Raw genomic sequence first — 27,812 nt, forward strand, 5'->3', positions numbered from 1 at the left:
ATAGTGCCATCTTGCCATGCATGGTATACTCCAACCACTGTGACCAGTGAACAGTTTACAGACTTAGCAATTCCATAAATGCAGTCATCCTTGGCTTGAAAGATGCTGATCATGTCCCTTTTAAATGTCAGATGCACTCCATTTTCCATTTCCACATTATGACAATGACTGCACTGTTTTCCACATTTCTGTGGCACACTTTATATACCCTCTACTGCCAGTGCTGCCATCTACCATCTGTGAGTGTTATTGCATGTTGATGTCAAACAAAGGCAGTGGTCACACGAATGTGATGGATCGTGTATATACACAGAGCAGAAAGATATAAGTACAGGAACTATCAAGTGATGGTGTGGGATAGTGGGTGCTGCACTTTAGTGAGGAAGAAATGAATGAGAAATTGAGGGTGTTTTAAATAGAGAGAAAGAGAGAGAATGAGAATGCAGTGTGGGAAGAATCATTGCTTAAATACCTCTGTGCATACCGTAATAGGCTAATCGTGTCTTGCTGCTTTCTACAGGAGCAATAAGTAGGAGGTTTTAGTATATTTCTGTGTTTGTCATTTAATACTGGTCCTTCAAAAGTAAGCTTTCACAGGATAGTTGATAGCTGCCATCAACTGTATACTAGTTCAGGCTTTTTTAGAATCGTAATGTGTTCTCCCATGGTCCAAACAAATCTTTCTAGTTTTATACAATTTTTATGTTATTAATCATGACTCCATATGTGTCATCATATCAGGTTATGATCACAATTGAGTAAATTATCCTGCTACAAACACTTTTTTATGATTTTGTAATGTTATCTGTTGATGTAAATTAGAAATTAGTTTTTGTACTCATGATAAGAAGGTAAAACTATGCAAGTATTTACTTGTTTGCCTCATATTTGTTACAGACTACAATGGATCCTGGAAAGAAACTGATCAACTCAGTAGACAGTTGTGTTGATGACATGCTTAAGGGACTTGTTTCTTGTCATCCAGGACTGGATCTGCATGAGAAGAGGAGAGTAGTACTTGTCAAAGAGGTACCACTGTATATATATAAATATATTTTAGGGAGAAAAAGTGTTTGACTACCTCTATATAACCCTCTATCTTTACAGGAGCAGTTTTATTCAGTTAATGAATTAATAATAATAATAATAATAATAATAGTAAGTGGAGGCCCGGGAAAAGAATAGGCCTCCAGTATGTTCTGCCAGTCGTAAAAGGCGACGAAAAGAACAAACCACTAATAGGGCTAACCTCCCTTTTAGTGTGATTAGTTGGTTCAGGACAGAACTAATGAAGCCTCGGACAAGCACTGTCATGGTCGGGGATGACGCTTGAACCCTATGCCCGTCCACATTGGTAACGACACTGCTAGCCACACGGAAAATGATTTACATCCAAATAGAAGTGTTTTGCAGGATATGCTTCCTGCAACCACTCTAGTAGGAAAACAAAGACAGAGGATGAGATGGTCAGATGAAGTTAACTGACACCTCATGTTCTGTTATTACCCAGCAACAAACTTAGGAACCAACACAACTGGATACAGATCACAAGTATACACAACATTTATTACCAGATACCCAGAATTAAAACTTTTAACAGAACAATGACTAGTTGATCAGATCCGTGTAATAATAAAAAATAACAGGATACCCCAGCCAGAATTAGAAAACATCAAACAACAAGTACAACAAATACTGGAACAAAACAATGTGCAATCAGAAGAAGAAGAAAATACAGTAATGGACTCAAACATCCCAGAGCAAACAAACAATGAACAACACACATCAATTAAACAATCAGAGGAAAACGAAATCTTAAGACAGCCACCAGAACAAGCACAAATAGAACACGAAGTGACACACGTTAGATATAGAAGAAAAATTTCAGCTGACACATATAGAATACAAAGACACAAATACAGACATTAGACCATTCTTGCATAGACCACCAAATAACCCACATGTTGAAACAACAATAACAACTATCAACACAATCATACACAACAGAATAAATGAAAGTACAACAATGGAAGAGTTACAACTACTGGTTTATATAGGAGCACTCACTACACTAAATATACACACTAGGCAGAGATCAGAACCAACCAACACACAGAAGAAACCCACAAAACCAGCATGGCAATAGAGGCTAAAGATCAGAATAGGAAAACTGAGAAAAGACATCGGACAACTAACACAATTTATAAGAAATGAAATATCAGACAAAAAACGAAAAAGGTTAGGTAAAATCTCACAACAAGAAGCGATAGAGCAATTAGATGAAAAGAAGCAGAAATTACAAGCATTGGCCAAACGACTTAGAAGATACAAAACAAGTGAAAATAGAAGGAAACAAAACCAAAAATTTAACACAAACCAAAAGAAATTTTACCAGACAATAGATAACACACACATTAAAATAGACAATCCACCAAACATAACAGACATGGAACACTTCTGGAGCAACATATGGTCAAACCCGGTACAACAAAACAGGCATGCACGGTCGATACAAGCAGAAACAGACACATACAAGATGATACCACAAACGCCTGAAGTGATAATTTTGCAACATGAAGTCACCCAAGCAATTAATTCTACTCACAATTGGAAAGCCCCAGGAAAAGATAAAATAGCAAATTTCTGGCTAAAGAAGTTCACCTCAACACGTTCACATCTAACTAAATTATTCATCACTTACATTGCAGACCAATACACAGTCCCTGATACACTTACACATGGAATAACTTATCTGAAACCTAAAGATCAAGCAGACACAGCAAACCAAGCTAAATTTCCCCCCATAACATGCCTACCAACAATATACAAAATATTAACTTCAGTCATTACACAGAAATTAATGACACAACACAGAACAAAATTATAAATGAAGAACAAAAAGGCTGCTGCAAAGGAGCACGAGGATGTAAAGAGCAACTGATAATAGATGCAGAGGTGACATATCAAGCTAAAACTAAACAAAGGTCACTATACTACGCATACATTGATTACCAAAAAGCTTTTCATAGTGTATCCCACTCATGGTTACTACAAATATTGGAAATATACAAAGTAGATCCTAAATTGATATAGTTCCTAAACGTAGTAATGAAAAATTGGAAAACCACACTTTTATCCAAACAAATTCAAATAATATCACATCACAGCCAATACAGATTAAGCGTGGAATATACCAAGGAGACTCATTAAGTCCTTTCTGGTTCTGCCTTGCTCTGAACCCACTATCCAACATGCTAAATAATACAAATTATGGATATAATATTACTGGAACATACCACCACAAAATCACACATTTGCTATACATGGATGATCTAAAACTACTGGCAGCAACAAATCAACAACTCAACCAATTACTAAAGATAACAGAAGTATTCAGCAATGATATAAATATGGCTTTTGGAACAGAAAAATGTAAGAAAAATAGCATAGTCAATGGAAAACACACTAAACAAGAAGATTACATACTGGATAACCACAGCGACTGCATAGAAGCAATGGAAAAAACAGATGCCTATAAATATCTAGGATACAGACAAAAAATAGGAATAGATAATACAAATATTAAAGAAGAACTAAAAGAAAAATATAGACAAAGACTAACATAAATGCTGAAAACAGAATTGACAGCAAGAAACAAGACAAAAGCTATAAATACTTATGCTATACCAATTTGACCTACTCATTTGGAGTAGTGAAATGGAGTAACACAGACCTAGAAGCACTCAATACACTTACATGATCACAATGCCACAAATATAGAATACATCATATACATTCAGCAACAGAAAATTTCACATTAAGCAGCATACTGGGGGGGGCAGGGGGGGGGGGGGGGGGAGGGGCGTGTCTATGTGGCGCCAATGAGGTCGACACCAGTATCGATCTGAGCATCATCTTTGAACTAAGCAAAATATTATCTTTGTGTAGTTCCGCAATCTAGTTCTTTATAAGCCTTACTTGTGTAAAGAGGTGAATAAATGAACTGATTATATGGTGTTGTTTGGTGTATCTCATCCGAGCGTCCACCTCAACACGAATAAATCTGTAATCTTACAAAATGTATTTTTTATGTCCTCAACTCATTTGCATATGGTATCTTCTTAAGAATAGAGTAACAAACAACTTTCATTTACCAGTTTCTGTACTGTAAGGTACATTGCAAAATAAATGTTTCAGAACTGCATGTACATCTGTACTCTGCAGACCACTGTGAAGTGCACACAGATGGTACTTCCCATTATACCACATAACAGGGTTTCTTTCTGCTCCATCTGCATACGGAATCCAGGAAAAATGATTACTTAAATGCCCCTGTATGAGATGTAATTAGACTAATTTTGCCTTTTTGGTCTCTACAGAAGTGATATAGAACGTGATTCAGTTGCCCCTACCAGTGGGTTTTATGCAACCCACAATGTATATGAAACCAAATGTGAGATTTTTATATCTCTCACTTGCTTAGCAGAAACTGTTAGTCTTACAGAAAAATTAACAGGACCTTTTTGTAGTAAATTTAATGTAGTTAAATTTTATATTGGGATATGTTTCCATTGGAGGCCACAGTTGTAAAGTTATTCAAGAAAAACGCATTTGAAAGTCATTTTTTTAAAGTTTCTCTTGAATAATTCGAAAACAGCATTCTCTAAATTTCCTACAAAAAGCTCCTGTTCATTTTTTTTCTTTACGACTAACACTGTGCGTGTAGTGAGCGAGAAAATATGAATATCTTGAACGTGGTATTTGAAGGCAGTGCTGATTCCATAAAACACATTGGTAGGGGCAGCTGAATCACCCTGTGAAGGATGCTGTAGTATATTTCTTGCTTCCTCACTTAATATATTTAAATCTGTGTACATACTTTACAAACCACTGTGAAATGCATGGCAGAGGAAGTTTATCATTGTACTGCATATTACAGTTCTGCCCATTCCAGTAGTATATGGAACATGGGAAAGACTGCATAAACGTCTGTGTGTGCACTATAGTTACTCCAATATTGTCTTTGTGAACCCAAAGGTAATGATATTTTGTGGGCTGATGTATATTCATAGAGTCTTCACTTAATACTGGTTCTTAAAACTTGGTAAGTAGACTTACATAGGATAACTGGCATTTACATTAAAATATCTGCCAATTTAGGTTTTCCAGCACTTCCATGATGTTCTTCCATGGGTCAGACAAAGGAGATACTAACTGTGCTGCCATTCCTAAAACAGATTCATCACTTTTGAATCCTATTTGGTATGGTCCTCACACACTTGATAAATACTCTAAAATGGGACCTGTAAGTGTTTTTTAAGCAGTCTCTTTTGTAGGCTGATTGCCATTTTCCTCTGTTCTGTCAATGAACTGAAGTCTGCCATCTGCTTTACAATGACTCAGCCTTTGTGGTCATTCAATTTCATATTGATACCAATTGTTAGACCCAGTTACAAATCTGGTATGACTGATTCCAGTTGTGGCTCACTGATATTGCAGTCATGGGGTAGGCCTGCTACAGTCATGGATTCAGTGAAATGCATAATTTTACATTGTTGCACATTTGTACCGAGTAGACAAACTTTGCAAAACTTTGAAAACTTATTAGTATCTGTCTGGATATTTGTGGCACTTTTTTTCAGGCAGTAATTCATAGTAGACAACAGTATCACTGAAAAAGTCAAGGGCTGCTATTCATATGTTTGCCATGTCATTAATGTTCAATAAGGTTTGCCATGCACTTCCCTGATGTGGGCTTGAAGTTAGTTCTACATCTGTTGATCACTCTCAGTCCAACATAGTGTGCTGTGTCAACCCTAACAAAAAACCTTCAGTCTGGTCACAAGTATTGTTTGATACCCATAGGAACATACTTTTTTTAAAAAAATAAGCATTGGTGTGGTCAGCTTTTTGGAAGTGAAGAAATACTGTATTTACTTCATTGTCTTAATCTGTGGCTTTCTTTAACCCCTACTAAACTGTGATCTGAGTCTGTATCTGCCCATGGTACACCTTACAATCCAATATCTGATTTTGGAATCTCTGCCTGATCATGATGTAATCCAACTGAAATCTTCCTGTATCTACTGACCTTGTCTAAGTATACCTCCTCCTCTTGTGATTCTTGAACAGCATATTTGCTAGTATTGGTTGAAATTTATTGCAGAACTCAATTAGTTTTTCTCCTCAATCATTCCTACTACAAAGTCCACATTCCTCCATAACCCTTTCTTCTACTCCTTCCCCTAAAACTGCATTCCAGTCCTCCATGACTCTTAGATTTTCATCTCCCTTTACATACTGAATTACCAGTTCAGTACATGTGTGGCTTGTGGTGTTGGCATGTATACCTGAACTATCATTGTTTTTGTTGGTTTGCTGTCAGTTCTGATGAGAATAACCCTATCACTGAACTGTTCACAATAACTCACTTCCTTCCTATTCATAACGAATCCTACTCCCATTCTACCATTTTCTGCTTTAATGTTGATACTCTTCTGACCGGAAACCCTTGTCTTCTTTCCATTTCACTTCACTGACCCCACTATATCTAGATTGAGCCTTAGCATTTCTCTTTTCAAATTTTCTAACTTCCCTACCACCTTCAAACTTCTGACATTCGATGTTCCAACTCGTGGAATATATCCTTAAAAACATAGTAATAGCAGTTATATGATATATCATCTGCAATAAAAAATATCACTTACGGCTTGAAAATACTACGGCATTGTGATTTTTCTTATTTTACTTTTCAGTGGGAACAAAGAGGAAATAAAGTTGCTCTGGTCTCTGGAGGAGGTTCAGGACATGAGCCATTCAGTGCTGGTGAGTGCTGAAAGGGATACTACTAATGTGGGTGGTTTTCATAAAATAGTATGGCCTCCTGTTCTCAGCCAATGAGAATATGGAATTATAGTATTAATGGAATTATAGTATAATGTGTTACAGAAGAATGAAATTCTGTGTTACAAATGGAGATAAAAAAATAACTGAAATCAAAAAATGTGTGTGTGAAATCTTATGGGACTTAACTGCTAAGGTCATCAGTCCCTAAGCTTACACATTATTTAACCTAAATTATCTTAAGGACAAACACACACACACACACACCCATGTCCGAGAGAGGACTTGAACCTCCACCGGGACCAGCAACACAGTCCATGACTGAAGCGCCTTAGACCGCTCGGCTAATCCTGTGCGGCAACTGAAATCATCAGATTAACTCAAACCATAGAGTTCATTCAGTTAAAGGAAGTGGTATGGTTTTAAAATTTTTTCCAGTGTAAAACTGTATTAAAGTATTCTCGTTTTATGACTAATGTCTGTTTACTGCTTATCTGTTTTCCTGTGTGTGTAGAATTGATAAGATGTGGAAGAAGCAGACATGAGGCATCCATTGTCTTGTATATAATTAACACACAAAAAATTGTTTGCATGTGTTTTCTGTGCTCCTGTGTATTGCATACTTCTTTAAAAATGTCTTGGCCAAATCATTGAAAGATATATGAAAAATATGTTAACAAGATCAGTGCATATAATAATTATTGATGCCCCATTGTATTTAGGTACATCATTCAGGTGTTGACTGGCATTATAGAGTGTAATAATCTTAATATATTAAAAATATTCAGGAAACATGGTATTGGTGTTGCTCTGATCCAACATTATTCGAAGATGATTGTTGACATTTTACTGAGAAATGTAGTCACTGCAATGTATGCCTGAACAATGGTATAGTGATAGATCCTTCTTGACAAAATATACTAATAGCCTTCTGCAGCATCTAAAACTTCCTACGCATTTCCTTCATGGGACTACTATATCAAATAGTATATCAAATAGTATCTTGTTACATTTCTGGAGAGTACTGTACAATGATCAGATAAAGTTATGAAAGCATACAATAGAAAACTCTTACCATCTTAAAATAAAATTGTATACAGTGAGAGTGTAAGGACTTTAATAACCTTCCCTCATATAGTAGCAACAGAACATAGCAGAACATTGTTAGTATTGTCTCATTGGTGCTATAAACAGGTTATCCTCTTAATTAACAAACTACATGTCTAACAGGCTCAAAGCTTTTCATGTTTTTTGCACGTGCAGGGAGACCAATATACACAGTTTGGTTTGTTCCATATTTTCTATTGGGTAATACAAATTTGTTATACCTGTATTAACAAAAAATTTTCTTCATCATGAGTTCATTTGTTTTTGAGGATTGAAGGGAAACATGTGAATGTGTAGAGAGAATACTAACAAATTTCCAGTCAAGTTGAAAATTCCATTTTCATGTACATCATTTCAACAACTAATCATTCAAATTTGTCACATACTGCAACAGATGATCAAACGTATACTTGCTGCCTTAATTTCAGCCAGCTTTTGCTAAGTATACCTCATTTGCTGTATGACCTTTATAGTACACTTTTATTTTGAGTGCACACCCAAGCAATCTATGTAATGTATGTTTGGTCTTCTTGGTTCTGCCAAATGAGATGTTAAAGGTATTTATGAATGGAATGTCTTATCTCATCCCTTGATTGAACTGAAACAAAGAGTAATGTATCTGTCCTGCATGGGCTTGATCACTAAAAAGATCCATAGAATCATAACGCAATAGGACATCCTGCATCTACACCTACATCTACACTCCACAAACCACATTATGGTGTATTGCAGAGGGTACCATTGTCTTTTTCACCCTTTCCTGTTCCATTCACAAATGGTACATTTGAGGAACGGCTGTTGATAAACCTCCATATGGGCTCTTATTGTTCTAATTTCTTGTTGTGGTCATTTCACAAGATGTAGATGGGTGGAAGTAATATGTTCGCCAACTCTTCTTTGAATATCCAATGTATTTCACTCAGTCAACAAAAATAAAAGATTGGCTTTGCATTGTTAAAGATGATATAAGCATCTACAAGCTGGTTTTAGGCTGTAGTCTGTGTCAACATGAACTGTTGTATGTGAAATAGACAACTAGAACAGTTCAAGAGAGATGCAAATAAATCAATCATGCATTTGACTGAAACAGCAAAGTTAATTAGCAGTCAACAACTACTGGGTTATGGGTAATAATTAAATGAGATACTAGGAGAGCTATCTCATGGTGCAAGCTTTATGTTCTTATGGGAATAAAATTAAGGAATACATCAAAATAAAGTTACAGGAAAAATAATAAAAAGGGGTGGCAGTTTTTTTTTTTTTTTTAAGAAAAAAGGGCTGCAATTCACCACCCAGTTACTTAACATCTCTCTCAGCACTTATTCATTAGGATTGCAAACAGATGGTGCATGCACATGTAATGGAAAACAGTGAAGATGCAGAAAAAAATAAATGTGTGTCAATGGGCATGGCAAGTAACTGAAGATGAACTCAGGCACAAACAGGAATACAAAACCAATTCATACATGGGTGTCAGATGAAATATGTAACTAGACTGAGGATTTCTTGGTAGGGAGGACAAAACATGTTATCTTGGATAGACAGTCATTGACAGAGGTAAAAATAGCTTCAGATGTGCCCCAGAGAAGTGTGTTGGGTCCCTTGCTGTTCACACTGTATATTAATGATCTTACAGGCAATATTAATAGCTACCTCAGACTTTTCACAGATGATGCAGTTATCGACAAAAAATTACAATCTGAGTAAAGTTGTACAAATATGTAGTCAGAGCTTGACAGTATTTCAAAGTGGTGCAATGGTCGGTAGCATGCTTCAAATGTTCAAAAATGTAAAATTATGCAGTACATAAAATTAAAAAAAAAAATAGTATCCTGTGAATATAATATCAGTGACTCACAGGTAGAATATGTGAACTCATACAAATAGCTCATGCGACCCATCCTAGAATATTGCTCAAGTGTGTGGGATCTGTACAGAATATGACTAGCAGGCCATATTGAATGTATATGGAGAAGGGCAGCCCGAAAGGTCTTGATTGGTTTACTTGATCCATGGGACTGTGTCACTGAGATGTTGAAAGAACTCAACTGGCAGACTTTTGAAGATAGACAGAAGCTGTCATGAGAAAGAGCTCAACTGGCAGACTTTTGAAGGTAGACAGAAGCTGTCATGAGAAAGTCAACTGACAAAGTTTCAAGAAATGGCTTTAAATGATGACTCTACAAAGATGTTAGAACTCCCTAGATTGTACTCCCTTAGGAATTGTGAGGATAAGATTAGATTAATTACAACATGCACAGATACATTTAAACAATCATTTTTTCCCACATTATGTGTGAGAATATAAAGGGAAAAAGCCCTAATAACTGGGACAGAGGGATGTACCCTCTGCTATGCACTCCAATGTGGTTTGTAGAGTATAGATGTAGATGTAGAAATATTTAGATTGGAATTCTCTCTCCAACATATTCACCTTTTACGCCTTTTCCCCTCCACTTTTGTCTCTTCCCTCTCCCTGTACCTACATCTCTTTTTGCTGTGACTTCTGTACTCTTTTCATCTTGTTGTGCACCATGGAGTCATCTGTCCAACGACCAGCCTCTCTCTCACTATCCCCTTCTTATGTTCTTCAGCTTTAAGCATGGTAAAAGGGGTCTCATTGTGGGCCTATTGGGTCAGTTGAGGGCAGGCTCCATCATCATCAAGGTTCTGGTTGGCCACATGTGACCACCACAAGAGATGATCACAGCGTTGTGAACCAAGTCCATCATACTCCTTCACATCTGTGCCTGTAATTTGAGAACAAGCAAAGAATTCCCTTTAACATTCTGTGTCATCCTGCACCACTGGTCATAGACTAGCAGTAGCCAGACTAAAGAATTACTGAGTGAGAGGGTGCAGTGGTTAACAGACTGCACTCACATTTGGGAGGATGATGGTTCAAACCCACATCTGGCCATCCTGATTTAGGTCTTCCATGATTTCCCTAAATCTTTTCAGGATGGTTCCATTGAAAGGGCATGGCTGACTTCCTTCCCCATTCTCCCCTAATCCAATGGGACAGATGCTCTTGCCGTTTGGTTCCCTCCACAAAATCAACCAACCAACCAACTATAGAATTACAGTCCCATGTGTTGGCTGCCCTTAACACCACAACACACAGTTGCATTTGGAGTGGTGGTGTCATTGCTGATGAATGGCATCATATTGTGTTCAGTGATGAATCACAGTTCTGCACTATCCTGGTGACCATTGTCAAAGAATAAAGGGAGATCCTGGGGAGAGGTCCCATTCTTCCAATGTATTGGAGTGGCAATGGCACCATGATGTGGGGAGCCATCAGGCATGATTTCAGGACATAACTAGTTCTGATTGAGGGAACTCTGCCTGTGTAACTATGTGTCATGGGCATCCTGATTCCTCGATTGTTACCTCTTATGAGACAGTGTGATGGTGCCATGTTTCAAAAGCAGAATGCTTGTCTCTAAGTGACATGTGTGTCTATGAACTGTCTACATGACGTTGCAGTACTCCCATGGCCAACAAGATCCCCAGATCTGTCCCTGATAGAAAATGTGTCGATCTAGCTTGGACATCAACTGCATCCCAGCACCAGTATCCAGGATATCAAGGACCAGTTAAACAGTTGCGAGCCGGCTTCTTTCAGGAGAGGCTACTGAGGTCTTATGTCACTATTATCAACCAAATCAATGCATGTATCCATGTCCGAGTGGGGGGGGGGGGGGGGGGGGGTTGTGTTGTCATACTATTAAATGATCTCATACTACCTAGTTCTTTGTAAATTTGATTTGACCTTGTAATCACTAAACTAATACCACATATGCTTTCACTCCTTGAAGTTTCATTTTGCTTTCTCCTCTCCTTCTGAGTAATCCACCTTTTTGTCAGGCAGTGTAGTTTATGGAATACTTGGGTTCGAGAATGTAAATTCTGCATAACTCTAATATTTGTATCAGATACTTCCTTATTTAGTCAGTATAACAGTGGTCTGTCTAAAGTAAAAATCCAACAATATTATGAAAAGGATAGGTGTTACTCACTATATAGTGGAGATGCTGAGTCGCAGATATGCACAACAAGACTCAGAAAGTGGGCTTTCGGCCAACAAGGCGTTTGTCGGAAATATTAGGAGAAAAGCAGCTACTTTGAAAACAGCTACTGTTGCTGGTTATAATTTGTTGTCAGTATGCTTTATGGAAGTTGCTAGTTGTGGCTGCTTTTGGCTGTAAATGTGTAACTTCACTCAGTCCACTTCTCTGAAAACTCTCCTACATGGTATGGCTTATGGACATAGAGTGCGAGTGAGTGATTGAGTGAACATGATCAGAAAATGAATGAGTGAACATGATGTGCAAATTAACAAATCTGTACTGATTCTTTAGTTGAATTAAGTAAATCCTATAACAACATTTAAAAAGAGAATTGTCATTTTTTCACAGGTTATGTTGGTGAAGGTATGCTGACAGCAGTATCAGCTGGTTCAGTATTTGCATCTCCACCTGCTTCTAGTGTCTTGCATGCTATAAAGTGTGTCAGTGTTAACAATACAGGTGAGTGTTATATGACAAATAAATGAAAATACATTGTACAAAGTAATGCAAAGACCACTTTTTCAAATTTCACAAATGTTTCCAATGTTCACTTTCAATCCACATAAACTTGCGCAGACTTTAAACCAAGTAACAAAACTGTGAAGTGCAGGATCAAATGATCATGACTTGAGGTAAAATAATACACTATTCTGACTATAGACAACTTTTATTTTATTATCCAAGAATAAAACTTTTTTATCAGATGGGAAAAACTGCATAGCAGAAATAACATGTGAATCCCAAACAGTGGTTTTTAATCTTTTAGATAAAAAGTACTGTTTTACTCAGAAACGAACTACATAGCTGGATATAGTTTTCCTTCATTTACATATAACACTGAGTGTCCTAAAGCCAGAACACATTATCTTTGGAAGAAGACATGGTGCCACATGATGCTGAGTTACATGTATTCTCTGCCATTGCCATTTACCTGCCATGCCACTATCACATCACTTTTCACACAACTTTGATGGGTGCTCTGCTCTTCTGGTCACTAACAGCATGAACTTTTTGATCCAGTTTATGTAGACCAAGGAAGCAGTGATCATAATGGCATTATTGCATCACTCATCACAAATGTAAATAGAAATGTAAAGAAAGGCAGGAAGATATTTCTACTTAGTGAATGTGACAGGAAGCAGATTCAGAATATCTTAGCAGCCTTTGAGGAAAGTTGATGATACATTGGCGCATGCTGTTAATGAATCCCCTCATCGCCCTGATCTTCACTGTATCTTCAAGCTGATACATGTCACTATCCAGCTTAGCATGAATAGCCCATTCCATCTCAGATCCTGAAAGTTGGTCTGCTGAGTTAGCCCACCTCAGTCACCTTTGATGAAATGATTGTAGTTAAAATGACAGATCATGCATGTTACATTGTCAATGAACTGTGAATTGGAAGAGTTATGGAAAGAATGAGGTGGCACCTAAATCTGTGGTCATTTGGCTTATACAGGTAGCATTTCTAAGAGGATTAATCATACTCTCCAGAAACACAGCGTTAAATGTGTTTTTTGACCATCATCTAAGATTTGGATCCTTTTAGCGTCTGTAAAGGATAATCTTGATTTGTGTTATATTAGTGTGCGCTATATTCATTGCTGTTGTGGCATTACATACATTAGTTAAGACTATCAGGACCATGAAGGACTGGTAAATTGTGTGTAAGTGTCACACAGGCTTGCAACAGCCAGCCAAATCTGTTATTGCACAATGTTGCCTTGGCACATGTCATCCTATGGAATGTAAAAAACAGATATTTTGGCATACATTTCCAGCTAATGGGGTAGTGTTATTAAGGTAGCAGCTAACGTTAAACTAGCAAGTGACTATAAATAAAGATGAGGTTACTGCTTCAATTCTGCTTGTAATCTTGATTTTTACCTGGTCAAAGAACAGAATAGAGTTAATGCTACTTGCTCACCAGCTGGTAATTAATATTCACTATTTGTGTGTGTGTGTGTGTGTGTGTGTGTGTGTGTGTGTGTGTGTGTGTGTGTCAGAGATGTGTGTCAGAGAGAGAGAGAGAGAGAGAGAGAGAGAGACATTCATCTAAATTGTTAATTTTTAGTCATTCATTCACTGAAAAAATATAGTTTTTGTGAAACTGTTGACATTTTCTTCAGCATAGAGAGATACTATGAATGGAATCAACAGAATACTCAAATAATTAACTCCAATTATGTAATTTTCAGGTGGAGTTTTGGTGATAATTCCAAATTATACAGGTGATTGCTTGAACTTTGGACTAGCTGTGGAATGGGCTAGAAAGAGGGAAATTAAGGTATTTCTGTTAAGAAGTCTTACTGTTGAGTTCCAGTAATATAATGCTTATATAGTATTTATAATTTCTGATAAATTATTAAATTAACTACTGATAATTAAAGGGAAGGGAGAGAATGATACCCAGAGATAGGGAACAGTGTTCTAGTCTTGACAGAAGCAACTTGGCTGTGTCACATGCCCTCATTTCATGAGCTACAGATAACTTTGGAAACTGGATATCTTGAAGTCAAGCAACACTGTACAAGCTTCCATTTCTAGATTTAGATACTGAAATAGATTTTTGACTGCTTGTCATGACTCATGAACTGGTATTGCTCCATGTACACTTATTATTAGTATGTTTGCCTCTAAAAGTTCTGTGTCATATACTGATATTCATGACATACTCTACACATTATTTAAGAAATGACAAATGTAATGTAGCTTAAACCATTTAACCCTTAGCCATGAAGATGGTCCATGACTGAAACTGGTTGATATTTCTGTTTAAAATAAAAGCAGCTGATGGTCAAACAAGCATTTTATACACTCTGGAATAGGCTGACTTGTCAACAGCAAAGTCACCATGGCAACCAAATTGTGCAACAGGGTCATCTTACTGGTGAAATGGAGGGCTCTTGGAGCTGCAGCCACAAAAGAGAGCTCTCTTCTGTTCACAATCTCTGCCCAGAGCATACAATAAGTGGCTTAGACTTCTTTACATTTTCACTTTCATTCTCAAGAAAATAAATCAATATGGTAGCTTTTTTCTAAACATGGGTGTATGTTATTTGCAAGTCCGCATCACTTTTAAATGCTACCTGCACACCTGCCCACCAAGTTTATGTACATCCAGCCAAACAATATGTTATTGAAATGTAGGTTTAGTTTTTGTGTTCTTGAGCTACAGGCAGTGGTAAGTTGGAAGGGGGCACCAAAAATGCTTCTCACCTTGGGTACTAAAATACCTAGAGCTGATGATGACTATTATGGAAATTCATAGATACACATTATATGTAGTAAAACACACCAACAACAAAGTCATAATATATTTATTTCCTGTATAAGTTATCTGCAAAAACTCCAGACTGATGACCTCAGATGTTAAGTCCCATAGTGCTTAGAGCCAAAAACTCCAGTCCAGTTTGAAATAAAACAATAATATTTATGTAGAAGTCATACTGATTTTCTCCTCTGGTACCGTAGGTACACAGCACATAGTAGGTGAATACTAACTAGAGCAATATATGAATACACATATAAACTTAAAGAATAATTAATATTACAACAAAATAAAATAATTGAGGAAACTATATAAAAATAATATAGTGGGAACAAAAGCAAATGTTTGAGTCTTTGTGTCTTACAAGATTTCACTTAATGTCTTCAGGTCAGGTATGTTAGTTGCAGAATTTTTTCTTTGATGTCTTCACTACAGTCCTGACATCCTGAGCCCACACTTTCAAGACACAAACTTTGAGATGGTGACATTTATCAAATTTTAGTATTTTGCTTGTGACATCTTCCCTGACAGTAATTTCATTCTTGTCGAATTTCCTCTTCTGGCTAGATACGAATGGTCTTTTCCAGTAAGACACAGTGGGCTGGGATTTGTAGCACTTGACAGCCTGCACCCTATATAACAGTATAACAGCTTCTGTCAATTTCAGCTGTATTAACCTGCATTTCAAATTTCTCATATGCGATAGTGATCGTTGTTCTCATGATCACTTTTGGCCATTCTGAACAAGTGCAAGCTGTTTCTTCTTTGGTATTGCTCAACTTCATTGGAGGCCATAGACGGTTTATTTTCTTGATCGACAGACTTTCTCTTACATTCAGCCAAGAACTTCCTTAGAGATCAGATTTCAGCACTAGTATGTCTCACCATTTCCTAGATTTTGTGCATGATTGCCACCATCACAGAGTCCATGACATTCTGCAGTGAGTTCTAGTGTGTTGTTGCTGTGCAACAGTGCACTTATCTGGGACTGGAACACCACCTCAGGCAGTCGGACCTTACCTGCTGCCAATGACCATTTGTCCACACTGTCCTTCACTCCTGTCACTTTTGCTGCTGCCACATCTTGTTTTGCCAATTATAGTTCATCTGGCGCTCATGATACCCTGTTTAACACAATACAGTGAAACAAATTGCTGTTCTGTAGTACGAAACACATGTAAACTACAGCATTGCTTTAGAGCACCTTCAGTATTGTCGAAAACAAGTAACCTTAAGAAACAAACATCACTCAGTGGCTACCATGACACATATGAGTTATTTGTACATTCCATGTTATAATTGTGGCCTCTCACTAAAATGTGAAAGAAGACAGTTTCACATTTATGTTACACTTTCTCAGTGAAAACAATGGCAAAGTGATGTAATTGCAATATGACTATGTGATCCAGCTGCAGCCGGCCAATGTGGCCGAGCAGTTCTAGGCACTTCAGTCCGGAACCACCCTGCTGCTACGGTCGCAGGTTCCAATCCTGCCTTGGGCATGGACGTTCTAAGTCTAGAGGACTGATGACCTCAGATGATAAGTCCCGTAGTACTTAGAGCCATTTTTTTTTATCCAGCTGCAAAGCTGAGAAGAATGTAATCTTGCCCCCCACACACACACATTGTTTTGTATTTAGAAATTCTATGCAGTAGCACTAGTTGTCAGGCAGATATGATTTTAGTTTATGTTTGAAGTTCTTTGCATCACTGAATAGGTGCTCAATGAATTTTATGGCTTCTTGTGACACACTAATGCTGAGTGATGGACAGTGTAGGTCTTTTCTCTTTATAGTGTAATATTTATGGATGTTACCATTGTTTTTGAATTGTGATTTGTTGTTGAAACAAATTTCATAAGTGGGTAAATGTATCGTGATGCTCTTGTCAGTATGCCCAACTGTTCAAAGAGCAGTGTGTATGTTTGTGTGTCCAGGATCTGCTTCCAAACCCCTGGATAGATTTCAACCAAATTTGGCATGGAAACAGCAGGGTTCGTGAGTATCTACACTGTGGGTTTATAACCTCTTAGCTCCAATAGGAACAGATATACAAGCTAAAGCAGAGTTTTTTCCAGCCCCTGCCGTGCATGACAGGCATGTTCTGGATGAATGGTATCCGCCTGCCTCGACACGGGAAAGAAATGTTTTTCCAGTCCCTGACATGTAGGGTGCCCTGCATGACAAGTATATTGTGCTTTAGTAACATCGGCAACTTCATCAACCTGCATTACAGAACAACCCACAGATCAGGGGCAGAAATGGTCTTAAAGCCACTTACTCATAGGCTGTGTTGTGGAAGTGGTACAGGCCTGCTTCATCGACCTGTTTTGCAAGGGCATAACAGAGGGTTGAGATGGATATAGGTGGGATAGACAGAGAGAAGGGATAGGAGAAGATGGAAAGGGAGAGGGGGGGGGGGGGGGGAGATGATGAGAACAGAGAGAGGCAGATAAAGAGATGGATAGGGAGAGAGGAGGGAATATTGTACGGACAGAGAGGGAGGAGGTTGAGAGAGAGGGGCGGAAGGGGGAGGCAGGAGGGAGGAAGGAAGGGGGAGTAGATGGATAGAGAGGGGAGGAGAAGATGGGCAGAGAAAGAGTTGGGAGGAGGAGATTGACATAGAGAGGGGAGGAGAAGATGGGCTATGAGGTTGCAGGAAGGGAGAGATGCAGCAGGCAGGTAGAAGGGTTGGGGCATAATGGGGAGATGGAGATGGAAGAGGGACAGGAGGAAATAGGCACAGAAAGGGGTAGGAAAATATGGGCAGGGAGTAAGGGCCAGGAAGATGTGGTCTGAGAAGGTGGACACAGGAGATGGACAGAGATTGTGTGGGGCAGGAGATGAAGAGACAGAGGGTGAATAGAAGATGGACAGTAGAGGTGGGAGGATGAGGTGAACAGTGACACGTGTGTATGTGTGTGTGTGTGTGTGTGTGTGTGTGTGTGTGTGTGTGTGTGTGTTATTGAGTATATTATATAACTGTGAAGAAGGATGCACCCAGCAGGTAGTAACAGTTTGTCTTATTTATATGGCTGTGGATGCCTCATCGGATCAACTATTCAATGAGTTGTTATCTTTACCCCTTAATTTATTTATATTCAACATAGGACTTTCCATCACTTAAAGATTTAACAGTGAAAGACATTTGAGTTTCTTGTCCATATCTATATTCACTTTTATGATGAGCCACATTACAAACCCGAGGGTATAAATGTGCCCTGCATTGACAATTGCATTATACAAGTTTTATTTTACTGATCTTTTCTGTTGCACCATTTTCCCTTCTTCCTCTACGCCACCACTTTGGTCTTATCATCCCTCCCCCTTACACTAACAATTCTGTCATCAAACCTTTTAATGATTTCCTCATGTAACCCTCAATATATCTTTTTCCCTTATTGTATGACAGTGTTTCCTCTTTCCACTTTTCCCTCATTTCCTGTAATAAATCTTCATTTCTGTTTTTCACTACCTCTTTCTGTTGTTAATTTCATTTTTTCCTTTCCTGGTTACCTTCTGTGGAATATTTTTTTGATGCCTCCATTTCATTCAACATTACTATCTTGACAAATGATGCTTGAGTATGTGAATACTTCACTGTATTCCCTATTCTAGGTGGAGACTATCACTGTGGGAGAAGACTGTGCAATATCAGAACTGAGGAACAGCGAACCTCCAAGGAGTCGTGGTATGTGTGGATTAGTATTCACTTTTAAGGTTAGTTTATAAATTGGTATCAGTTCATTAATAATACCCTAGATTATACTGTACCTACATTTGCTGTATTTCATTTTGCTTCCTGTGTTACTATTTATATATAAAACATCTAACAATACAAATAATAGTTTTTCATCAAGATAAAACTTTTCTAATCTCCTTATTATGCCAGTACCATTGACATTCAATCCCTGAATTCTGTTTTGATTTTTATAAATTACAGTTTTCTTTCTCCATGACTCCTATTGCCATGGGCAGTCACATTTCCCTTGAAAGATTAAGTAACAATTCGGCAGTTAAGTATTTTCCTCACATTTGGCCTAACTGTATGATAAAACAATGGAATCTCCAGGTAGGAATATCAACAATGTAGAAAAAGACCGATTTCTACTCGTAAAGAAGACACATTAAGTTGCAGACAAGCACAATTAGGACACTTACATAAAGCTTTCGGGCACAGCCTTCATCAGTAAAAGGGACACACACACACACACACACACACACACACACACACACACACACACACACACGCCATTCGTGCACACTAGCAAGCACACCTCATGCACACATGTCCGCCAACTCCAGCATCTTGAGCCAAAATGCATATGTGATAAGGATCCCATGTATTATTGTTTGTTTTTAGTAGTGAATAATCTAGAGGATTTAATGGGTAATCTTATGGTATCAGTAGAATTCGACACGCACCACTATGATATGCATTCGTTTATGATAATAGTTGGAAAATAAACTGCACATGTGGTAAAAAGTAAGAGCTGCCAATTCTTGTAAATGGGCAAGTTGACACAGTAATTGATACATCTTAGGTGGAATCAACAAGAGGAATAAGGCTTTGCACAAATTTGAGTCTGTCACACTGAAAGCCAAAAACTGCTGTCTCAGTCTTTTTTTTTTTGTAAGCTTCCCAATCCTTGGCTGAATCATCATACGGAGGGAAAGTGGGTGGATGCAACAGTGGAACAGACCCTGTCTATTAATGGAAGCTGACAAAGTAGCAACATTTTGAAGTAAGTTGTTCAGTCAGGGCCGATAGCATGGCATCCATAATGAATTAAGTTGCTGAAACTGCACTTAAGGATTGCATATAAGGAAACTGTTCCAAACTCCTCGCTAATTGTGAAGTAAATGAGTAATACACAAAACAGATCAAAGTCACACAAATATGGCATTATTCATAACCTCTCAACAACAATGGAGAAGCCTCTCAGGACTCCACAAGAGACAGAACCACTAATGTGGGCAATACAAGCTAGAATAACATGGGGAGGGCTAGTCAGCACTGCTCCATGCGTATGCATACACAAGTCACCAGCAGACAGTGTGGCAGAGACTGCAGCGTGCAGCCGCCTTCCACAGGTGGTCTCCAAGGGCTGGCCTGCACTGATACAATTGGTGGCCAATTCAAACACATATCTGCAGCAACACCACACTCAGAACACCCACACTCACATACACTAGTACCAGGATAAAGCAAGTAATAACTTTGATCCATTGGCAGTTGTGATGATACTACTGCCAGGTTTGCAACTATATTGGTACTTATAATTTTTATACGCATTTGTGATAGGGCATTTGTAATAGGTCACTAATAACAGTCACATGATGTTGACTGAACTTGTTTATTACATTGGTGTAGCCATCATGATATGATCAGATACAAAGTTGATGGAAACATTTTAGACACAAACAATGACACACACACAAAAGCACAATGATAAAATAGTAGTGCCAAGTGATAAATGTCAATGACAGTTTGTAAGTATAGTGTAGCATAATGTAATAATCTCAGTTGATTGCTGGATGATGAACACTTAATTCATGAGTTGACTTTTCTGAAATGTATACCACAAGATACAGTTTCTGGAATCCCTATGGTTAAACTGAGATTTAAGGCATACTTTTTGAAATAGTGCTAATGAATGAACAGTCAGAGAACTGAATGTAACATTCTAAAATATTATAGTATCTCTGTAGTGGGAGAAGCTGCGTGGAAAAGGCTATTTTTCATATATAAGTAAATACTTGAGTTTAAACTTGCCCACAAAAATTGGACTCTATAAATGGGAAAAGAAAGTCTGCAAAATAAGTTGACATTCAATGTCAGGATCTACATTTTTTCTTTGCCACCACTCAGAACACATTTGATTTGAACTAACACTTTAACTGTTTTATTGGAATACAGATGAAATGAGTATTTTGAAAATTTTACTGAATACTGAAGGCCCTATTGTTTCATACCTGAAGCTCTGAAATATATTTTACACACACGTTATTAACGATTTACATGGGAATGCCATTTTCCTCCTTTTCTTTGGATCATAAAGTTTTTTCCTGTCGAGGCAGTCACCTGCTGCACCCATTGGTACAGTCTCTATGCTAATTCCTAGAATTATCCCAATACAAGCCCTTGAGTTCATGTGTAATGTAGATATTTCGCATTCTTCTTTCCAAGTGAGGAGTAAAAACCATCTTGGCAAGTTTGTTTCATGACGTTAGGCCAATTTACAAGTTCATTATCTGATTTTGTATGCTACATATGGACTAATGCAACTAATATATACAATTCTGTAAAATATTGCCATGGGCACATTTTGATGCATTGTTTTGATTCAGGTAAGAAGTCGGATGAATTTTTGAGTGGAGAGCGAATAGTTTTTATTCTCTGCTGTGAGAGTCTTTCCATCAGAATCCTTGCTCATTTAAATATAGCCATTCAGAAAATAAGGTTTTTTTGAAGTCACCCAGGTTTCAAAGAGCACCAGCATTTAATGGATGGTAGCACATGCACCAGTAGTGTAAGCCATCTGGCAATAATCCTGCAAATTTTGCAAAAATTCCAGTATTGCTGTTCAACTGTCACTTTTTCTGCTCTATGTTGACAATCATTGAAATTGAAGTTCGAGAGAAGGATGACGAATCTGTAACAGTTCATGATGCAATGAAGAATATCCCTTCCTGTCTTATCTGTTGCCCAATATAGCAGAAGTGTCCTCTCGGTTCAGTTTAAAAACAGATGTATAGGTGAGTAGGCCAAAGAATGTTTTGAGTTCAGTCATATTAACATCTCTCATATTTGCGGCATATGCACTTTTCCACTGTACTTGTTCATGCTAAATTTTGAATGTTTTGAATCATAGCATTCTCTCCAATATTGTGTCATCAGTTAGTAAATTCCAGATTTCATGTTCCACATCCCACCCCATGAACCATGGACCTTGCCATTGGTGGGGAGGCTTGCGTGCCTCAGCGATACAGATAGCCATACCGTAGGTGCAACCACAACGGAGGGGTATCTGTTGAGAGGCCAGACAAATGCATGGTTCCTGAAGAGGGGCAGCAGCCTTTTCAGTAGTTGCAATGAGATTGACAGGAAGTGCAAAATGGCTAAGCAGGGAAGGCTAGAGGATAAATGTAAGGATGTAGAGGTTATCTCACTAGGGGTAAGATAGATACTGCCTACAGGAAAATTAAGGAGACCTTTGGAGAAAACAGAACCACTTGTATGAATATCAAGAGCTCAGATGGAAACCCAGTTCTAAGCAAAGAAGGGAAAGCAGAAAGGTGGAAGGAGTATATAGAAGGTCTATACAAGGGCAATGTACTTGGGGACAATATTATGGAAATGGAAGAGGATGTAGATGCAGATGAAATGGGAGATATGATAATGCATGAAGAGTTCAACAGATCACTGAAAGACCTGAGTCGAACCAAGGCCCCCGGAGTAGACAACATTCCATTAGAACTACTGACGGCCTTGGGAGAGCCAGTCCTGACAAAACTCTACCATCCGGTGAGCAAGATGTATGAGACAGGTGAAATACCCTAAGGCTTCAAGAAGAATATAATAATCCCAATCCCAAAGAAAGCATGTGTTAATAGATGTGAAAATTACCGAACTATCAGTTTAATAAGTCATGGCTGCAAAATACTAATGCAAATTCTTTACAGACGAATGGAAAAACTAGTAGAAGCCGACCTTGGGGAAGATCAGTTTGGATTCCGTAGAAATATTGAAACACGTGAGGCAATACTGACCCTATGGCTTATCTTAGAAGCTAGATTAAGGAAAGGCATACCTACCTTTCTAGCATTTGTAGACTTAGAGAAAGCTTTTGACAATGTTGACTGGAATACTCTCTTTCAAATTCTGAAGGTGGCAGGGTTAAAATATAGGGAGTGAAAGGCTATTTACAATTTGTATAGAAACCAAATGGCAGATATAAGAGTTGAGGGGCATGAAAGGGAAGCAGTGGTTGGGAAGGGAGTGAGGCAGGGTTGTAGCCTCTCCCCAATGTTATTCAATCTATATATTGAGCAAGCAGTGAAGGAAACAAAAGAAAAATTCAGTGTAGGTATTAAAATCCATGGAGAAGAAATAAAAACTTTGACGTTCGCCGATGACATTGTAATTCTGTCAGAGATGGCAAAGGACTTGGAAGAGCAGTTGAACGGAATGGATGGTGTCTTGAAGGGAGGATATAAGATGAACATCAACAAAAGCAAAACGAGGATCATGGAATGTAGTCTGATTAAATCAGGTGATGCTGAGGGTATTAGATTAGGAAATGAGACACTTAAAGTAGTAAAGGAGTTTTGCTATTTGAGGCGCAAAATAACTGATGATGGTCCAAGTAGAGAGGATATAAAATGTAGACTGGCAATGGGAAGGAAAGCGTTTCTGAAGAAGAGAAATTTGTTAACATCAAGTATTGATTTAAGTGTTAGGAAGTCGTTTCTGAAAGTATTTGTATGGAGTGTAGCCATGTATGGAAGTGAAACATGGATGATAAATAGTTTAGACAAGAAGAGAATAGAAGCTTTCGAAATGTGGTGCTACAGAAGAATGCTGAAGATTAGATGGGTAGATCACATAACTAATGAGGAGGTGTTGAATAGGATTGGGGAGAAGAGAAGTTTGTGGCACAACTTGACTAGAAGAAGGGATCGGTTGGTAGGGCATGTTCTGAGGCATCAAGGGATCACCAATTTAGTATTGGAGGGCAGCGTCGAGGGTAAAAATCGTAGAGGGAGACCAAGAGATGAATACACAAAGCAGATTCATAAGGATGTAGGTTGCAGTAGGTACTGGGAGATGAAAAAGCTTGCACAGGATAGAGTAGCATGGAGAGCTGCATCTAACCAGTCTCAGGACTGAAGACCACAACAACAACAACAACATGTTCCACATGATACCTGAGATCTCTGGCTGCAGGACATAGGCCAAGAAGCTGCAAGACAATATTATGTCTTAATTTCCTTGAAAATAGACTTCAGCAAGGATTCCTTGACTACCTGAAACCATTCTTGCAATAGTAATATTCTTTCTGCACAACTGATCCTGCCTCATCTAAGTCAGAAGAAATAGAAATGTACCCATTGCCTTGAAGTTCTTCCTGTGAATCATACTTTCTTTCACTAGCAGAATTGTGATTACTGACGTCTTCCTCCAACCACTGACTAATAATTTCATCAAACTTAGGTTCATTAAAATTGACACATTCCTGTAAACACATTTTGTGCTGTACTGAAGAAAACATGTATGTAGTTCACAAGGCACAATCTACAGAACCTCGCCATGTGTCAACAACAAACAAAGAAGGTGATAATACATTCAACAATAAAATGTGATATAAGGAGAGAAAAGGGTGGGAGGGCATGTACCACCATTGACCTTGGAGAGTGAGTCTGAAAATTCTCACCTGTGCTGATAGACCACACCTCAAGATTTAAGGGTTCAAGTCTCCCCCAGTGATCAATGACTACAGTGCTATTTGGGAACTTATGTACTAGCAAACTGAAGTTTTCTCTGAAGTTTTTGGTTACATCAGGAGGTGAGTCTGGTGGTCAATAGAAGGTTCCAATTACAAATTTAGGTCCACTCTTGATACTTAGTTTTCGCAGAAACAGTCTGATCTGCAGCTTCAATTTCCATCTCTTAGGGGATGTGAGTTCCTTGTTATGACAAAAATACACACCTCCATTTTCAATTAGCCTGTCCCTTTGATATTTGTTTAAATTTTTCCCAAAATCTCGCTGCTGTCAAGTTAGGGTTTTAACACCTTTCTGTACCTAGTACTACATGAGTTTCACTGCATTTTAGGAATGCTTCAAACTGTGGAACTTTATTGCCAATGCTTTGGCATTAACGACTAGAATTGTAATACTTGACTCAGAACCAAGGGGCCATGATCTGTTCTGGGAACAGTGCTGCAGACTGTAAGCTTTGTTGAAACTCTGTGATCATGATTTGTATTCTCAACCTTCTCTACTAGTATGATATCAGAATCCATATGACAGCCTTTGTCTGTCCCAACATGTGTCACAATCTCCAGTTGCACCCTGTACCCTCAATGGCTGCTGGAATAGCCTCTTTAACATGTTGAACCATGTTCCAAGTCATACACACTGACTGGTGTTTCTTGTCATCCCTTGCTGCCATTTCCCTGAGGGTCATCATTATTTACTGTGCAGTTGAACTGCTCACGATTAGTAGATCACTACCCTTTTGCATTTTCCTCTCCTTGACACAGTACATTTTCCAACAGGTGGAGTGAGTCTCATTTGCACAGTTTCACTGGAAGACAGGACATTGAATATGTTGGGTAGGGGGTGGGTGTAACATCCTCTGTTCTTCCTGATCCCCATGTACCCTTTACAGCTTGCCTAAACCTGTTATTGACACACCGCTCATGGTCAAGTGGATGTGCAGTGATAGACCCTGTACCTCCTGTAGAGGATACATTATCCACAGAAGAGGATAGTACATGAGGTACCTTCTTTATCTCTTGTACACGACTCTTTAAAGTAGCCCTGATAATACATCCATTCATAGCAGCTTCCAATTGCTTGACAATAGTTATGGCAATTTTCGACTACTTATGAAAAGCAATTAACACATCTTGTGCGTGAGAACAACATACTGAGTGGGGCTACATTGTGGCTGATGCAGTACTTTTACAGAACAGTTAACAAAATAACTTTAAGCTAAGCTTGTTGATTCACTTTTAATTTATGGGTCTGATATAAGCAATGTTGGTCTTTGGATATCTGTATGCTCAGATTCAAATTTTTTGTTTTCTTGAAGCTCTGAACAGTTGCACCTGTATTTAAATTTTCTTCCGAACATGTGACTGCAGTTTGGTGGACTCCATTGCCGCTGCGGTTGTTCTTGTGCTGAAATCTGAGGAACTCCACAAAATTTCAATTTTCTACAAATGAATACAAAGTACTTCTTCACTTAATAGCTCCATATACTGTATCCCAAAATGTGACAACTTCACACTACAATGGTACATAACAGTGAACAGTGCTTGCAAGAACATCTTGAAATCTGACATCTGAAACTGCCAATACATGAATGAAATTTATGACAATTTTTTAGATGTCTTCTCTTCTGCTTTTCTTCACTCACACAGCATTGTTGTCATGGCGTGTGCATTTACTCAGTGGTGCACCATGCTGCTACTCTAGACACGGATACTGACTCACGGAGGCATACAAAGCCTACCCAGGTACCATTCCTGCTAATATTCCAGTCGTTGTTCCATCTTGAAGACAGTGCTGCATCCATCCTTATAGGCGTCACACACCAAACAGATGACAAAACCTCCAAACAACTTCCTATTCTTAATATTTAAACAATTATAAGGCTTGATGCTCATGACGACCATTCATGGCTAGGGTTACAAATCACCACGCTGAAGTGGTACGTTAAACCACATTTGCTACAGTATTATCAGTAGTCTTTTAGAACTGAAGTGATTAATAGCAAAATGAGATATTTGTTATGACAACAGAAAAACTTTGTATAAAATTTACTGTTTTTCTGGTTTGTTTTTGTGGTTATGGTCACTATCTTCTGCTCATTGTCCATTACTTCTTGTTATCATTGATGGCACAGTTTTGTCTTCAGGTATGATGATCCTGCTTGCAAAATTGATTTCCTCTTTGATAAATATCTCTCTACATCAAATGAAATGTTTACAGACTTTATCTTTTCATATTTTATAATACTTTCAATACTATTCTTCCCAGAGTACATCCAATTTTCACAAAGTCAAACTTACTACTTGCACAAGAACATGTCCATTCTCTCCTCCCAAGAACATTCCAGGGATTTCAATCTTAACATTTTCACAGAAAAAACTTTACTTTCAATACAAATTTTATTTGCTATTATCAGTCAGTTGTAACTAACTCCACAAACAAATACAAAACATGCATAGTAATTTAGAAATTACATCATTTGGGCACAAACAATTTGTTTATGCATTTTACTTTGATACATGCAAGAATTCCATATAAATAATATTCTAGCTAAGTATGGATGTAAAAAATGTAACTCCATGAGAAATTTTATTGGCTCTGATTTTATGTATTGTGCATCATTGACAGGTATATTACATCCTCTGTGCATCATCATCACCATCATCTGCAATCCTAATTTCATCATAATCTTATCATATCTACATAACATTATTCCACACAGTTTTCTAACTTCAAGACACAGCTGAAAAACACATCTGCTCAACTAAAAGAATGATCATTATCCACTGATTTTACACTATAACAAGACTATCAAACAACATGTCTGATTCCCTATCTTCCAGTTAAATCATTTTACCATAATTATAATTTCTTCAAACAAAGATCATAATTATGTAAATGTAACCCAACTACCCAGAAAAATGAATTGACAAAAGCATACAAAATGCCTTCACCATCCAAAATATATATCACTTCAGCTAGAAACATAACAAATAAGAAACACATATGTTTCAT

General features: G+C 38.0%; 1 protein-coding gene across 2 annotated transcripts in view; it reads left to right on the forward strand.

Moving 5' to 3' along the window:
• Positions 1-27,812, forward strand: part of LOC126457005 (triokinase/FMN cyclase-like) — a 165,880-nt gene that overhangs the window by 77,844 nt on the left and 60,224 nt on the right. For both annotated transcript variants that reach the window (XM_050092973.1, XM_050092972.1), the window contains exons 2-6: positions 898-1,029; positions 6,756-6,825; positions 12,372-12,482; positions 14,222-14,310; positions 18,912-19,013. In XM_050092973.1, coding sequence (XP_049948930.1) covers positions 904-1,029; positions 6,756-6,825; positions 12,372-12,482; positions 14,222-14,310; positions 18,912-19,013 — 498 coding nt within the window. In that variant the 5' untranslated portion in view covers positions 898-903. The remainder of the gene's footprint in view (positions 1-897; positions 1,030-6,755; positions 6,826-12,371; positions 12,483-14,221; positions 14,311-18,911; positions 19,014-27,812) is intronic.

The sequence above is a fragment of the Schistocerca serialis genome, chromosome 2 (assembly GCF_023864345.2).
Source record: "Schistocerca serialis cubense isolate TAMUIC-IGC-003099 chromosome 2, iqSchSeri2.2, whole genome shotgun sequence".
Classification (NCBI taxonomy): Eukaryota; Metazoa; Arthropoda; class Insecta; order Orthoptera; family Acrididae; genus Schistocerca; species Schistocerca serialis.